We start from the raw sequence: 16,338 nt of genomic DNA on the forward strand, positions 1-16,338 counted from the left end.
CTTCCATCTGTATTGCTTGATCTAAACCCCTTCCTTGTGCATACGTTTCCTGCAAGGAAGGAGAATTTTGCATGGATTGTAGTGTTTTATTATATTAGGACCTTCTTATACACACTTTTGTATAGAGGAAGGCTGTTTGAAACTGTCACTCAGGGAATAGTGGCCTGTAATTCCTGGGGCTGCCCTGGGATGTTTTGGCTCTCCTACACAAGCAAGCTTTGCCTTCTAGAGGAGACTTCAGCTTAGCCTGGAGAGAGATGTCCTCTGCTATAATCCATGTTGGAGACCTGAACTAAGCTGCTGAGCAGTGTGTCGTAGCCACTGAGACCTTGAGCTTCCTTTGGCAGCCCCTGGGAAGGCAGAGTGAGGGGCTCGTGCTGCCGACAGAATGCGTTCTCCTGGGCTGGGCTGGCTGGCATTTCCCGAGCGCTGCCCCTATCCTGCTCCAGGCTGTCACGTTTCCCTAGTGCCAGCGAATGCTGACACAGCGTGCCTAACCTGGCCAAGAGAGATAGGGTCTCCCGGCCAACTGGGGATGGTGGAAAGCATTTCCTGCAGATGCCATCATGAAGCAAATTTAGCATCAATGAGAAATCCAAGCACATCCTGCAGGCACAGTGAGACTGGGCAGTGTGTGTAATGGGTCCTCAGGGTGAAGGCTGGGAACCCTCTCCTGGTGGTACTTCAGACCAAGACAGAGACCACAAGGTAGCAGAGGGATCATTTGTGCCTGCAAAAAACCTTGAAAGGGATGAAAGACTGGACTTCACAGAAAGAGTGGTTAGACAGTGGAATAGGCTGCCCAGGGAGATGGTGGAGTCACCATCCCTGGATGTGTGTAAGGGTCGTTTAGATGAGATGTTGGGGGATATGGTGTAGGGGAGAACTTTGTAGAGTAGGGCTGATGGTTGGATTCGATGATCCCAAGGGTCTTTTCAACCTGAATGATTCTCTGATTCTATGAAAGGGTCATGGGGCAGTGGCACCTCCCAGCATCCTGTACAGGATCCAAGGTTTGGTTGACAGGACATTTAACCCCATTACCATCTTTTCTTCTCTGCCTGACAAAAATGTTCATGCTTCATGTATAAAAGTTAACCTTGTTCATATGATGACCCATTTGTTTCTTTGCAGCACTGCTTAGAGCAAAGCATAGTCTAAGGGAGTAAGTGTATATGTGGGGAGAAGAAATGTCATTTTTTATTAAGAAAAAAATACAGATTTGAGGATCATATCGCCCTGGTTCATCTTTCTATCTGCCCATACCTCCTTTCTGAATATTACCTAGTTTAGAGCTAGGTCTCAATTGCCACAAATAGGGAAGCTGGTGATTCAGCTCTCATAAAACATTGCTTTCTCTGAAAAACGGTTTCAGCTTTAACTATAGACCCAAACGGATCAGCACAGTGACTCTGGTAGTGTACAAATGGAAAAGTGTGTGTTGTGCTCCTTGTCTTCCCAGCTGTGACATTTTCTGTGCTGTCTTGTCACATGCCAAGTGCTTTATCAGAACTGATCCACCGAGATAAATCTCCCCCATTAATCACATTACTTTCCTTTCCTCACATCCAGAACGAACCCCTCAGCCAGGCATCCTAGATGGATGCTCGGGCTGACCCCACGCGGCTGCTCCCCCTGGTAACTCGAGGAGGGCTGCACAAACGGGGCAGCGGGTGAAGGGAATGCACCTAATCCTGGCCATGCCCTTCCATCACCTTCACGTGCTCTGTCAGCTGTGCCCAGCAGCCCGGCGCCGCACACCCTCTGCCCCGGTGGCATGTCCCTTGTGGACCTGTGCCACGGGGCCTCGTGCTCCTGAAAGGCACTGTTGCCAACCCAAGTCGTTTGGATGTCCTCAGCCCCGCCAACGTGCTGGGTGTGATGGGGAAATTCAACCACGTGGCTACCACCTGCAGTTTGAAAAAATCATTGAAGCAGGTTAGGAATTACAGCCCAGAGGTGGTGTGTCTCCCAAATCATCCATAGGAGAAAAGAAATGGCAAAACAATCAAGGTGGAAGGGAGAAAAGGGGGAAAAATGGAGTTCTGTGATGATGGAGGTGAGCAGCTCCTGGGAGAAAAGAGGTAAGAAAGCTGGAAAAAGTCCAAGTCGTGGCTTTGGAGACATGAGGAAAGTCATTCTGAGGATGGATGTTCATTAGACCATCACAGTTACGCAAAATCTGAAAAGCCACAGTCTGGAAACAGGGCTTTGGGGACAACTGGGCTACAAATGGACTGTTAGGCTGCTTCTCAGGCCAGGCAGAGACACGTACTTCGTTGCTTAGCATTCAGTTTTGTTTGTCAGCTCCAGAAAGCTGTTTTCCCACAGCCCTGTCTCAGGACTGTGGGGTGCAGGAGCAAACTGAGGCTGTTGACTTTCAGACTACTCAATCATCCTGCAAATTACAGCCAGCCTAGAAAAAACACAGCTCTACATGTTTCCTTATTTAGGTAGAAGTGTTGCGAAAACAGCATGAGATTTTATTTCTGATAAACTAGGAGCTGTTTCAGGAATATTAATTATTTTTGTTGTATCAATGTTTTACATTTATTCCTCCACTGCTGTATTGCAAATGAGATGGATGAAGTCTACAGAATGGTTTTAGACTGTCTTTCAGGCACTCCCAAGCCCCTGCAAAAAAATAATAATTGTGCAGACATTTTGGAGTCAGTAGGGGTTGTTTTCTGGTTATTTTAGCCTGGGGTATGGAAGCTGTGGGGGCTGTTTCCTGCCCCATGCAATCCCTTTGCAACATCACTTGGAGTCAGACTCTCAAAAGGTTTCTGGATGCCTAAAGACAGAGGCTTAAGGGGGATCTGAGGGTGTTCAGGCACCTGGATGCTTTTCAAAATCTTGTGTACCACCTCTGTAATTCTTCACCTCCCAGAACTTCCCACTGGTGAAAGGCTGCATGAGACATTTTGCTGCTTTATAGGTGTATTAGGAGGAGAAATGCCCACAGTCTTGGAGATGATGGAGCCCACGAAGGCACACGATTTTTTAGTAAGAACGTGAGGCTGGAAGAAGTGGATCCATCATGGGATTTTTTTTCTTCTGTGTCCAACCTGAGCTGGGTGGGCTTGGGCACAGCCTGGGTTGGAAGGTCTCTTCTTCTAGACCAGAGCTGATTCAGGCCCAGACAGATTTCACCCATGTCTCTAGGCAGGCTGTGATGAGAAAGCCATGGTGCAGCTGGGAACTAAACCTCGGTCTTGGTGCATGACCCAGAAAAACGAGACTGTGAGTAGGAGCTATTTGGTTGGGTCCCTCTAACCTGGTGGGAAATCTGCCCGTGATGAGCTGGCATCCCACGTCTGAGCCGGAACTGTGGCTGCTTTGAGCTTCAGTCTGCACAGGAACATAAGGTTGTGTAAATAGTTTTGGGACTGGATCGCCTGGATGGTGATGTCCTTGGGACAAAGACCTTGACTCCTTTGTGGTGAAATGGCTTGGAAATTTTACAAAGAGGTGTTTTACACATCATGTCCTGAGATGTAGTGTGCTGTTGAACTTTCATTCTGGTGCAAGTTGGAGTGATTTTATCAGAATCCATGGCATGAATATGACCATGTAGGTCAAGTCCTGAAGGTTTGCCTCAGTCAACACTGTCTTTGAAGTCAATGAGGCTGAAGTTATTGCCTGATAGGAGGAGTAGTCCATCTGGGATTTCTCAGATGAATGAACTTTAATAATAAAAATGATGATATAAATATGTAAAATATAAAAACAGTATTTCCAGCTGCTTTGTTTGTTTCTGGTTCAGGGGGTTTATATGTTTAGTCTTGAATGTTTTTCACACTGATTTTGTGTATCAAGATTTAATGCTGTCAGGAACCACTGAATAAAAATATTTAGTAATAATAATAGAGGGAGTGATTTCATAATCCAAACAAAACAGATAAGATGGATGTTCAAACTACTTCTTGGCTTGGGTTTAGGGGTTCTCCTGCTGCCTATCACATTGAATTAGTATTGAGGCAGCTTCATTTTCAAGGGGGCCTTCGTGCTGCAGCGTATCAAATAAGACATCTAATAAACAATAACATCAACAGTAACAATGTTTTTCTCCAGATATAAAAGCATAGCTATTGAGGCAGCTTTTTTTCTTGCCATTTGTACAGTCTATTTGGTGAATTCTGCCAGGTTGATTTTTATCCTGTGTGGAGAGTAATTTTCTGTAAGAGCAGATGCATCAGCCGAGTCCTGTTTGAAAGTAAATAATAAATAATTGTAACAGTTAATCTAAGGAACAGACATCTCCACAGTTTATTTTCCACTTGGTTTAGCTTAGTTCAGTCCAGTCTCTTTCTGTCATGATTTGCATCTAAGCTGAGAGATCAAAACGGCAGAGCTGACCCCAATCTCTCTCTCACTGCCTCCACGGTGGGTTTCCACAGACGGGGGTCTCCCTTGCCTTGGGAAGAGGGGTGGTTCGGCAGGAGCGGGTTGTGGGGTGCACGGGGGAGACCTGCGGGGCTGGAGGTTTCCACCGCCGTTGGGCTTATGGGGGCTACGTGGGCTCCAGAGGGTGGGTGGGTGGGGGGTGCTCTGGGGCACAGGGCCGGCACCGCTGTCCCGGGGGACTGCCAGGAGCCAGAGGGGTGCCGAGGGGGGGATGCTCTGGGGCACAGCGGGGCACAGGGCCAGCACCGCTGTCCCGGGGGGCTGCCAGGAGCCGGAGGGGTGCCGGAGGGGGGGCTGGCTCTGGACCCCTCCGGGGCTCCACCGCCGTGGGGCGCAAAGCGGGCAGGGGGCCGGCGAGGCGGGCTCCGCCGCTCCGAGGCGCACAGAGAGCTCCGCGGGTCGCCAGTCCTGCCCTCCGCCCCTCCCGCAAAGGGTTAAGGGGAGCGGCGGCGCGGAGCGGGCCGGCGGGGAGGGCGGGGGCTCCCGGGGATTGGTGCGAAGTTTGGAGCGGGGCGGCACCGGCCCGCCCTCCTCGGCGGCTCTGCCCCCACAGCCACAAAGCCCTGCAGGGAAAGTTGCTTTATCGCTTGTTTCTCTCGCCCCGGCTCCCCCCCCCCCCCCCTTCCCCTCCCTCCCCTCCCCTTCCCCAGCCCCTTTCCCCTCCTCCCCTCGCTCCTTAAACGGGATTCCGGCTGGGTGAGCCGCGGGACGGCATCACCGGGCATCCCGCGGCTGCGGAGCCTCGGCGGATCTGTCAGGTCCCCGCTGTCCCTCCCCGCACACACACACACACACACACACACACACACACGCTCAGCCCGACCCGGAAAGCAGGAAAAATAATTTACAAGGTTTCCCCCTTTTCCTTAGCTCCTCGGCGGTGGCTCCCTAGTGGAAAAAAAAAAAAAAAATCGCGCCTGGGGCGAAGGAGAGGGGGTTGGTAAAAAGCCGGTGGTGAAAGGGGGGGGAGCCGCTCCGTGGGGAGGGCACCCCCGAGGCAGCGGGCAGCCCCCACCCGCCCCCGGGGGGGGATGAGGTAGAGGCCGGCGGCGGAGCGCCCCGCCGGGCGCCGTGGCCGCGGAGGGCATGAGGCGGCGAGCGGCGGGGATGGGCGCCAGCGCACGGTGCTAGAGCCCCGGCAGCAGCCAAGGTAAGTGTGTGTGTCCCCCCCCCACCCCCCCACCCCAGCCGGCCGGGACACCCCCTGATCCCCGCTGGGTCGGGGAGACACTAACACAACAGCTGGGAGCCGCCGGGGTTACCCTGAAGCGGGGGGCAGCACCAGGTGGCATCGCGCCTGGTGTGTGTGTAACACCCCCCCCCCCCCCCCCCCCATCCCAGCCTCCCTTCGCCCGACCCCAATTCCCGGCTGCGAATATCCCGTTCCCAGCCCCGCGGGGCTGAGCCGCGCTGCGCCCCGGGTCCTGCCCCGGGGGGAGCCCCCTCGCCTGCCTGGCCCCGCCGGCCGCCCCCCGGCGCCCTCCCTCCGTCCCTCCCTTCCTCTGTCCCAGCTCCCCGCTGCAAATTGGGAAGCTGATGGCAAAGCGTCCGTGTTTGCTTTGCTGGATGCTGTACACGGGCTGTTGTGTGTCCTGGGGGCACGGAGTGTTTAAACCGGGGAGTTTACAAGGGTGAGGAATTCAGACAGTGTTTAGAGAGTGAGAGTTTTAGGAGGAGAACAGGGTGTAATTAATGTAAAACCTGATCTACCCCGGGTTTGCCTATCACAGCGAAAGCATCTTCAAGAATCTGGATAATTAAATGCGGTTTTGCTTTGGGACGCACCTCTGGAGCGCACGGAAACAAGTGGGGCTGGGGTTGGGGGGGGGGGTGTGGTGTGAGGGGAAGAGGAAAGGAAAAATCAGTGCTGTTCAGAGAAGTTGAGGAGTGGAGGAAGGTGCGTACCCAGAGCGGAGCCTGTCTGAGGGGCACTGAAGCAGCAACACAAAGTTTTCTGGGCTGCTGATGGGAGAGGTAACATTCCTCCTCCCCCTTCCCCAAGTTCCTCCGCAAATTGTTAACCTGAAATCTTGTTTTATGGCCACTTGCTAGTGTTTTGTTTGCCTTCCAGACTGGTCCTGTACAGGATACCAAAGAATTATGCATTAACTGTAAACTTAGAGGAGCTTACTGGCCTCAGTGGGTTCTTGATTTATATCAGTCTAAAGCAGAGAGGAGGGCAAAGTTTTACTCGCTGAGCGCCAAGGAATGAATTACAAGTACATTGCTCTTTCATTTGCTGTTTCTGCTTTTACATCTTCGCAATGGGTTTTAAAACTCTGCAAAGTTGTGGGTTGTTTCCCCAGTAATTATTTCGCTCTCCTTTTTCCTGCCTTCAGGTCTGAGAGGACGGTAGCCTGTACGGTACGGAGGGATCTGGTTTTCAAAATGGAATTGCAGCTTGCGCTCCTTTTTGCAGGGATAATTGCATTTTCGGACTCGGCGAGAGGTAAGGAGACTGCGCTTGCTGCAAACGCTCTGCGACTCGCACCCTTCCCTCTGCTCTGCTGGGCTCGTGCTCTGCAAACACCCGCAGTGCCCTTGGAGGGACCCTGGAAGGGAGCTGCTGGCGGCACGGACTCGTCCCCTGCACGTTGCTTATCTGTGTAGGGGAGCAGGCTCGTGCCCTCCTTACCTGCGTGTTTTGGGGCCATCAATTTAGATGGAGCGTGGTCACCCTGGGTTTGCTGAGGTCTCCTAGGTGCAGGTGAACTTCCAGGGGCTTTTCTCATGCATGTGTAAAAATACACAGACAATTTTAAAGAAAAGCAACTGCATTCCTCTGTGGATCAGAAATACCTCTCCCCTCCTGTAATCCCTCAAGCCTCTGCCCTGTATATTCCCACTAGCAAACTAAACAAACACATCCATTAACTTCCTCGGTGATAGACAAATGACAGTTCCCAATAGCGAGAGTGTATTTTAACGCTGGGGCTCCAGCAGTTGATCAGATTTCAATAAACGGGTTATCCTACCAGAGACAAACTGAAATACACGGATCTGAGAGTGACAGGGCGGGTGGAAAAAAAGTTTCTTTATGGGAAGGTGCTTTAAGCAAAGCTCTGGGATCAGAGTGGAAGGAGTGGTGGCTTTTCCTCTGCTCTCGCCTGTGTCATACCTTGGTGGGTGCTGTCCTTGGAAAGCCTGAATGAGAAACCATGCTTTCAGCTCCCCCGGCTCTGGCCACAAAGGAGGGGCTGCATTGTTCCAGGAGAATAGGGGTATGCCTTTAGGATGCAGATTGCTCCAGCTGCAATTCCCAACAGTATCAGAGTTGCATGAACTGTTGAAAGACCTTTAAATCACCCAGTGCCATGGAGTTGCGAATTAAAAGGTTTAAACTTGCCCTTTGCTTGGGCCGTAACTTGCCAAAAATAAACCTTGGGGGTGAGGGTGGGAAGGGAAAGGGGGAGTGTTACTCTGAAAACCCAAAGTTTGGTTAGTGTGTTGCTTTTTTTTCCTTCTTGGCATTGGCTCCCAAGCAAATATTTTATGGAGGCAAAAGCACTATAAAATGATTCGGCTGGAAGCTGAATGAAAAAGAAAACAGTATATAGGCTGTAAGTCCTGCAAGTCTGAATTCCAGGCAGGGTTTACAATGGAGACTCGGTTTAAGTTGTAGGCAATGGGCAGCAGTGTATGAATTAAGATGACCTCATGGATGTATATTATTGCAATGGACCTGAGAAGTTGGTGGAGTTCCGGAAAAGATCTGAAGTGGGCAGGAGAAGACAAAAAGATTTTTGTCTCTGTTGTGAGCTGAGTATCGGCTGCTTTACTGGCTGACCCTGTTTAAATTTGGTTTGCACTTGTCTTGCTCGTACTCTTTTATTGCCCCTGGAAAATGAAGTGCTGTGGGCTGTTGTGTGAAGAAGTGACAGAAAATTAACAGTGCTAATTTCAGGCATCATCATTTTTCCTATGGAAAGGTCTTTTTAATGTAACTTTGATAGGATCGTATTGGTAATTGGGTTATTTGAATCTTCAGAGCTGGAAAAATCTGTCCTGGAAGTGGATGGAGAGATGGTCCTGTTTATTTAAAATGACATAGAAATAGAGTTTAAGAAACAGGGCCAAACCCATGAAAAATGTCATTCATTCATGTGCTGACATCAAGAGAGGGAAAGTGAAGAAGGAAAAGGTGTAATTGCTGTAAAAAAATAGACAAAACCCTAACATTTAAATCCTGCTTTGCACCTCTTGAGGTTGAGAGTATTCTTGATAGCTGAGGACGTAGATGAAAGATTAAACTTGTAAGTGAGCAGAGGTGAGACACTCTCCAGCACATTGCAACCTTATTTTGTGCTGTTGAATATCCCCAATTATTAGATGTTTACATTGGGATAATTTCAGATTCTTGGAAAAATGTGCCCAGTTGTTAACGTGCCTGCGGATTTTTTCCGAATGTATCATACAGTGGGTTTGGCCGCTGGAGATGTATAAATGTTACCTGTTTCAGTCGCTTGGGTTTTATAGACAGTCCTTTGGCCAAGAAGGGCTCTTTGTTTTGGCCAAACAGCGTTTAATATCTGTATCCTGATTTCAAATTAGATGTGTGTGGCCCAAAGTGTGCCAACGCCTCCTTATCTAAGGTGTCAGAAGTTAAATAGGTGCTCACTGGCTTGCAATCAAGTGAGGAAGGTGGCTGAGGAGGCTCTCTGAGAAAGTGCTGGTCCTTCCCTTCTACTCGTATTAGGCAAAAGTAGCTTATAATGGAATTAGGATGTTAACTTGAAGCTGGCTGATTGCGTGCCCGTTTTTGGGGAAGGGCTGTGCCGTAGTGCATTTGCACAAGGGGGCAGAGTTAAGTTGCCCACGCGCTCCGGCTTTGATATTTCCTGACAGTTGAGTGCTCAGCTGCAATCTTGCATTAAATGTTATGTTGTATTATTTTTATATCTTTATTTAGGTGATGCCTTTTAAGGCAAAGGGCCCCGCAGGGACGACTGATTGGGCTAATGCGGCAACGTTTTTTTCCCCCCTGCAAATGGAGACATTTTTCCAGGTTCGGAGCTGTGCTTGCTGGCTCTGTCCCTTCTTGTGACCCAATGTATCGCATTGCCGATGTACAAAACACTGCAAAAAAGGGAATACCTTAGCAAACCAAGGTAAACTCTTAAGGAAGAGGCAATGCGTTCAAAGTATCCATGCAAAGCAGAGAGCAGGTCTGATTTTAGAGGTCCAGGTGCAGAACTTGCTGTGTCTGGAGGGATGAAGGATGAGGTAGCTCTGGCTAAGTTTGAACCAGTGCTTTCGGGGCCAAAATGTAAAGACTTTGGCTAAGGGCTTGTCTACACCTGCAAATGCACTGGAATAACCCTTCCAAAAAATTTGATCTGTAATAACTCCCTCAGCGACCAATTTTATTCCAGGCTAAGGATCTCCTGGAGGGAGCCTGTACCAAAAAAGTCTTCCTTGGGAGCTATTTTGGTAAATGTCTTCACCCACAAGGGAAAGAAGGGGCTTGGATAAGAACTTCTGTGTGCACAAAATCTACTGTTTGAGAACAAAACCTGTATGCTGTGGTTTTCTAAGAGGGACTGTGCCTTCCAGCTGACAGCTAAGGTGTAGGGGGGCAGCTTCAGCTCTGTTGCCAGCTGCACTGGCTAGTGTCAGCCCTGAACCTGGGATAATAGTGCAGGTCCAGTGGCTCGTACCTCATGTCACTCCATTCCTGTTCTCTCCAAGCAGCCCTATACCGGGCATAAAAGTCCTCGGTGTCCTGCCCTGGCCCTCCTCCGCAGGGACGAATGCCATCTTGGGTCACTAACCTTTAGTGACTATGTCCTGCAGCAGTGTAGCTCCTACCACTCCACACCTCTGGTCAGATACAGGTAATACTATCTAATATTTTCCTGCCTATGTTATCTCAGTGACACACAACGCAATATTTGTTCCAAATCTGTCAAGTTGCCATCGTATTCGCTTTGGTGACCGTATATGGTAACATTGGGATGTGCTTGGCTTGGTCCCGTGGCTTAAACAAGATTTCGTATGGTATGTTTAGAAGTTTTTTGGTGAGAGCAGTAGCAACCCTCCTGTTAGCGAGTAAACTGATATTCTGCTGGAAACTAATTAGTTTGGATGTTGATTTCATTTTCGGTGCATTGCGTAGGGAGGGGAAGAACGGGACCTTAATTGCTTTCTGCTCTGGCACTTCTCTGTGCAACACTTGGCTTGCAAACCTGGTTGATGCCTGCTTTACAGGGAGTTTGCTGATGGGACCACCTCAAAATTCAACGGCTTCATGCAGAAATAATGTTATGTGCCATTTCTGTTTCTCTGAATATTGGAGAAAAGGGAATAGGACGCTAGAAGGTTTTTTTGTTTCTTGGGAGATGAGTTCTTAGTTCTGGTGAACATATTTACCATGCTGTAACTTTGGGGTTTATAAGAGTGAATGTGGAAAAGATAAATAGTGATAATACAAGAGAGATGGTTGTTGGCTTCTGTTTTACTCCTTTATTCTTGTTGAATGGTTGTTGCCAGATATTAGCTAATTTCTCACTTGTGAAAGAGAAGCACGTTCAGATCTAACAGCCTGATTCAGATTTTATGTAAGTCACTGCACATCTTCTGGTTAATTTTGGGGCATTTTTTGGATCATGCTCTTGGGGAACTTGCTCATGAAAAATCTGTCAGCATGACTTGTACCTAGAGTCAACATGACGATCTAAGAAAATCCTGGTTATTTTTTTAAACCCCAGTTCCTCCCTTCTTCTGAGGCTGTTGGCCGCTTTAAATTGCGGCTGAGTTTAAACATAAAATACAGTGTGCGTCATACTGGAAAATTAGGGTTGATTTTAATTTTTTTTTATTAGGAATATTACAAAACTCGGCAAATTGCTCAAATACATTTAGATTTTCCTTAAAGTTTTTATAACTTTGTTTTCCAAGTCTATATGTTTCTTTGACCTTCATTAAAAGACGCAAGCAGCAAATTAAAATACGTCTTTTCTGTGATGAACTTGTACACAGCAAAGGCTAGGCTCCAAAGTCTGACTCTCAGATGAAAGGAGAAACTTTCATGTGACATGAGGTGGTGCTTGAGAAATTATAGGAAAATGGTTCTTTCAGGAAAAAAATGTCATTCAAAACCAAAAAAGCAGAAGTGATACTTGGTAGCCTGTAGGAAACCACTTATCAAGGTTCGGGACCATTGGTACTAATTTATTAACTAAAGATGAAGTTTTTCATCTGGCATGAATTGGCTGATAGAGCTGATCTTTTCCAGTGACCTGTCTGATAATTCCTTTTCTAGCGACTGTCTCGCCATGAGCGATGCTGGTACATCTGAGTGCAGAATACTATTATGGAATAGTGTGAATACAGTGGAGACGCTCACTGTCTGGCTGTGCATTTTTGGATTAATTATTGGAAGAGATAAAAATTTCCACTGAAAAGGGAAAATAATAATGCAGAGGTTCCCTTGTGCCTAGTTTGAATTTTAAAAAAAATAAACACCACCAACAACCTTTAGTCATAGCTTTATTTATTCAGTGGGAGTAGAACTGCAGCTTTCTGATTTTCCTGAGACGTGAAGCTCCTACTTGTGTCTGCAGTGACTTGTAAAATCATTCTGCTCAAAGGGTCCATGCAAATGTATCCCAGCATTACAGGAGTCAGTGGAAATGCTCCTTTATCCCCTTTCTTTCATTAACCTGCTCATTTTGTCTTGTTTCAAGGAGTTTGTCTTTCATCTGACCTCTTCCTGTGTTTTCTGGTGGGCTGCTCAAGCTCAAATGCATTTGATCTTGTTTTGAACATTTAATTTGTATTTCTATTCCTTTTCTTGTTCTCTGTAATCAGCCTTGACGTGGAGCTTTGTCTAATAATAATGCCTGCATACGTATTTAGTTGTGTTGACCTGTCCTAATCTTTTGCACCAATGTGGAACATTTTTGGCCACTTTTTTTATAAGAGTAGAGCCAGTGTGAATCTAGAAGTTGCAAAGCCCATTGTCTGAGACAGGCCTATTGAGTCTGGTGCTCATTCGTAGCAGCTGTGGTACTAAGGTAAAAGAAAAATATTTCCAAAAGTAAGCTTGAATAATCTGAATGTTGTATAAGATACGCAGATGCAGCCCGTGCCAGTTTTAACAGGTTAGGACCTGATTCAGAGCCTGTGAGTGTTGGTGCTGTGAATCCTACTCACTCCTGTGGGCTTTGGATCCATCCCTGGAGGATGACTTACACAGATTATCTGTTGTATTGACCTCTATATGGATCCCTCATGTGTGACAGCAGAAGAGATGTGGGCTAAGTGTGGTAATTTGGATCCTACCATTCACCTACTTGACCAGACATCTTGAACTCAAATTTTTTATTCTAGAAACACACTGCTTCTGCTGGGTGCAAGCTCTGGCTGGTGGCTGGAGCCTGTGCTGCCAGAGCTGAAAGCAACTTGGAAATTCATTGCTTTAACTTTGGGTCATCGCAGAGGGGTTTATCCCCAAAGAAAGGGTGCTATTCTATGGGCGATGTTGCTAGGTGTGGAGGGGCTGAAGACTGGCCTGAGTGTTATTTAACCAGTTAATATATGCTTGTTGCCACTGAATCCATTCACATCTGTGATTTTTATTTTTTTTTCCCCCTTCCGAGTCAAATAAACATGGGCTGCATGGAGTTTGGTTGGTTGCCCTGATTACACAGTCTCCCCATTGTATCGCAGTAGAAACACAGTATCCAGCAGTGCTGTGAATAACCTAACGTTTTTATTTCATCCCAAATCACTCCAATTTTCATGAAGAACTTCAGCCAATAACTCCAGGCTACTTCTTCCATTAAGTGTTCAAACTTAATTTTGAGCTTCACTAAGGGAAGAAAAATGTAAATTGGGAACAGAGGCTTCTCAGAGCAGGTTAATGTTTCTCAGGACTGCTGCACCTCTAATTCTCAGCCTCTCTATGAGTGGCTTTTAGCTTGATGGTACCCAAAATAATTTCTCCTCATGTCTCGTAAATTTATTTCATGAAAGATTTATACAATCCTGTCAAGTGATTGAGAAGTCAGTAATGCAAGAGGTGTCATACCCTAGATGCCACTTGGGTGGTGTTGACTTTGGTGGGTATTTTAGGAGCTGTCGGTATTTGTGCATCTTAGATAAAAACCCAGGAACAGTAGACAAATGTAGATTTAATTTGTACAATAGGTATTTTTCAAAATTCATATTCTTCTTGCTGGGTTTCCTCACACATGCCCAGTGAACTGATGACTGTAAAAGTTTGGTACTGGCACTGTGCAGACTCTTCATGGCAATTGTGGGCTTGCTAGTTCTGGCCAGAACAAGATATTCGGGGGAGGGAAAAAGCTGGAAGAGGACGTGGAGGGAAATGTAAGCACTAGCCAACCTTCAAGTGAAAATTTAGGCTGGATTAGTGTACTGCTGCTCTTGAAGCCTGGTGCAGCCAAGCCTTGGGAGAGGATCTTGAGTGGGCAGCGTGTGTGCTCTGAAGAGGATGTTGGGATGTGGCTTTTCCAAATTTGTGCTGTATTTCTCTTTTCACCTGTGTCCTCCCAGGCATCCCCATGTATAGGTTTGAATCTTAATTGGCTTTTGACCAATATGTGACTGAGTAGAAGCATTCTATTGTAAAAGGGAGATTTTCATTGTGGTAGCTAGTATTTTACTATTGCTTCGTATGGATTTAAATCTTTTCCTTTTTGTAGATAGAAGTGGATGGGGTGAGGCCATATCAACCTGAGAGGAGGGAGAAGGGACAGTTACTCAGCCCCACCAGCTTCCCAAAGCTGAACAAGACAAACTACTGGAGTTAAGCTGCTGCAGACGCTGGAACTGGTTTCTTTTCCTGCTTTTTCTTGTTGACTAATAGATTTGAGTGAGTTGGAGTAATTGAGGAAGCTATTTTTCTCAGTGGTTGTTCTCACCTAAACAGATCTGTTAACACTGGTTAAGTAATGACAAGTGTCAGATGAGTTGCATGTGTATGAACTGCATGTCAAGGATGGAAGGGTTAATGAATAACAGGGTAAACCTCTGGACATTGTGGAATATCTCCCCAGGGATACTGCAGGCTCTCTGTGGAAGGAAGAACCCTTATTTGGCACTGAGCAGTTGATGTAAAACTGGTGGGTAAAACTCTTTCAGAGTGTGAATACCCTTCTGAGAGAGGATGTTATGAGCCATCTTGTTCACCTTCTGAGTGGATCAAAATCTTTCATGTTCTTCTGCAGATTAACACAACATTTTGGTGGCAATCACAGTGTCTCTTTAGCCAGACAAGTAGTATGAGGAAGTGTTTAATGTATTTTAGGGCAGTTTAAAGTGGGAAACTGGGAGAAGAGTTGCCAGCTCCACCAGCATATGGAGATCAGGCTCTGTGCTCTGATAAGTTATTTCATATTTTAATATTCAGGGTCAGATATTGCTCTCCATTACAAAGGTGATAGTCCCTTTAGGTTCAGTGAGTTGTGGCTGAGTAGCAGTGAGTAGGATTTAAATTTCTAATCCTACCAGAGAGCAGAAATTGGGGCCTTGTAAGAGCAGGTTTTGTTTCAGTGTGGCACCAAGCCATGGGAGGGTTCATCATGATCTGTAATAGTTAATATAAAACTAGATTAACAGATCAGAGCTGATGAGTATCTTTCCTCCTCCTGGTATTCACAACCAATCAGAAATGCAGTATTGCCAGGGTTAATTTCGTTAAGGGCTAATGAGAGTGGAGCTTTCAACATAACCATGGCCGAAACAGGTGTTTACTTTTCTTTGACAGGTTTGACTGACAAGGAATTGTAAACCTATTAAGGAGATATTTGCATATGCAGGGGAACTAGCTTTGGACAGTTGATTTCTAATTGCTGGATTTGTTATCTGGAAATGTTTGCCACTGCTCTCAGCACACATCTATTGTTTCTGGGATACAAAGAGGCACAAAGAAGTGGTAGAGGCTAGTCGGAGCATTTTGCTCAGGGGCTGGAGAAACCATGAGGTAGTGATGGGTCAGTGTTTTACCTAGACCAGAGCATGGTCCTGCTTGTGTCACTAAGGCAGAATGCTTTTTCTGATTCCCTGCTTGCTCAAATAGGGGTAGGTCAGAGGATTTGGAGAATTTCAAGCAGGATTAATCCTGGTATTGGAAATTCATTGGAAACACCAGAGTAGTCCTTCTTTGCAACTGGTAAAGTAGTCTGAGGATATTTAATTTGAAGTTCAATTCAGGGTTCTTCTCCCCATGAGTACTCCTGTTGGGAGGAGAATTGTAGATTGACAGGGATGGGAATCTGTCCCTTTTTCTGTATATTTATAATAATTATTGCTATTTATTGAGAGTTTCCAGTGAAGAAAAAAAGTAAATATAAAAAAAGAGACCCCAAAAGTGCTGCTCAGTTTAGGCAGCATTCCTCTTCTAGATAGTGTCAGGAGAAAAAGCTTGTCTTTCTGAAGACCACAGACTTGCTAAGTGGAGTTTGAGGCTTATTTTTCTTTTATCCTAGAAAATCCAATAAATCCAGTAAATTCTTTCAGTGTGGTCTTCCAAGAGTTTTTCAACTTCGTCTGACTCACAGATTATTTGAGTGCCATTATAGACTAGGGGTCAGGCAAGTTAATTCCCAGAACAGTATGCTGCCCTATTTTCAAACTGTGCTAATCAGGGTTTTGAGTCAAAGCATGGTAGTTTGCGTAGTGAAATTATTTTCCTGTTAAAAAATTACAAATAGGCTGTGACTATTCGCATTGGCTTCAGTCACCAGAGTGCTCACATCACATGCAGAGCAAAGCCCCTGGGGATGTACTTGCTGTGGATCAGGGCACCGGTGGGGGTTCACTTCCCAGCTCTCAAGACTGAACTTGTGAAAACAGGCTGAAACCCTATTTAAAAAAAAAAAAAAAAAAAGAAATAAATTGTTATGATCATATTTACACCTCCAGTAGGATGGAGGGAGGGCTGCATGGAGCCCGTCTGAGCTGCAA

At 46.6% G+C, this 16,338-nt stretch overlaps 1 protein-coding gene across 3 annotated transcripts in view; it reads left to right on the top strand.

Moving 5' to 3' along the window:
* Positions 1–5,124: 5,124 nt before the first annotated feature.
* FGFRL1 (fibroblast growth factor receptor like 1) overlaps positions 5,125–16,338 on the top strand; it is a 179,120-nt gene continuing 167,906 nt past the window's right edge. Inside the window, exons 1-2 of one of the 3 annotated variants that reach the window (XM_074865531.1) lie at positions 5,125–5,557; positions 6,747–6,856. In XM_074865531.1, the coding sequence (XP_074721632.1) occupies positions 6,796–6,856 (61 nt within the window). In that variant the 5' untranslated portion in view covers positions 5,125–5,557; positions 6,747–6,795. Of the gene's footprint in view, positions 5,558–5,943; positions 6,039–6,746; positions 6,857–14,075; positions 14,246–16,338 lie in introns of those variants that run through there. The other 2 variants (XM_074865530.1, XM_074865533.1) reach the window with 2 other exon arrangements.

The sequence above is a fragment of the Strix uralensis genome, chromosome 4 (assembly GCF_047716275.1).
Source record: "Strix uralensis isolate ZFMK-TIS-50842 chromosome 4, bStrUra1, whole genome shotgun sequence".
NCBI lineage: Eukaryota > Metazoa > Chordata > Aves > Strigiformes > Strigidae > Strix > Strix uralensis.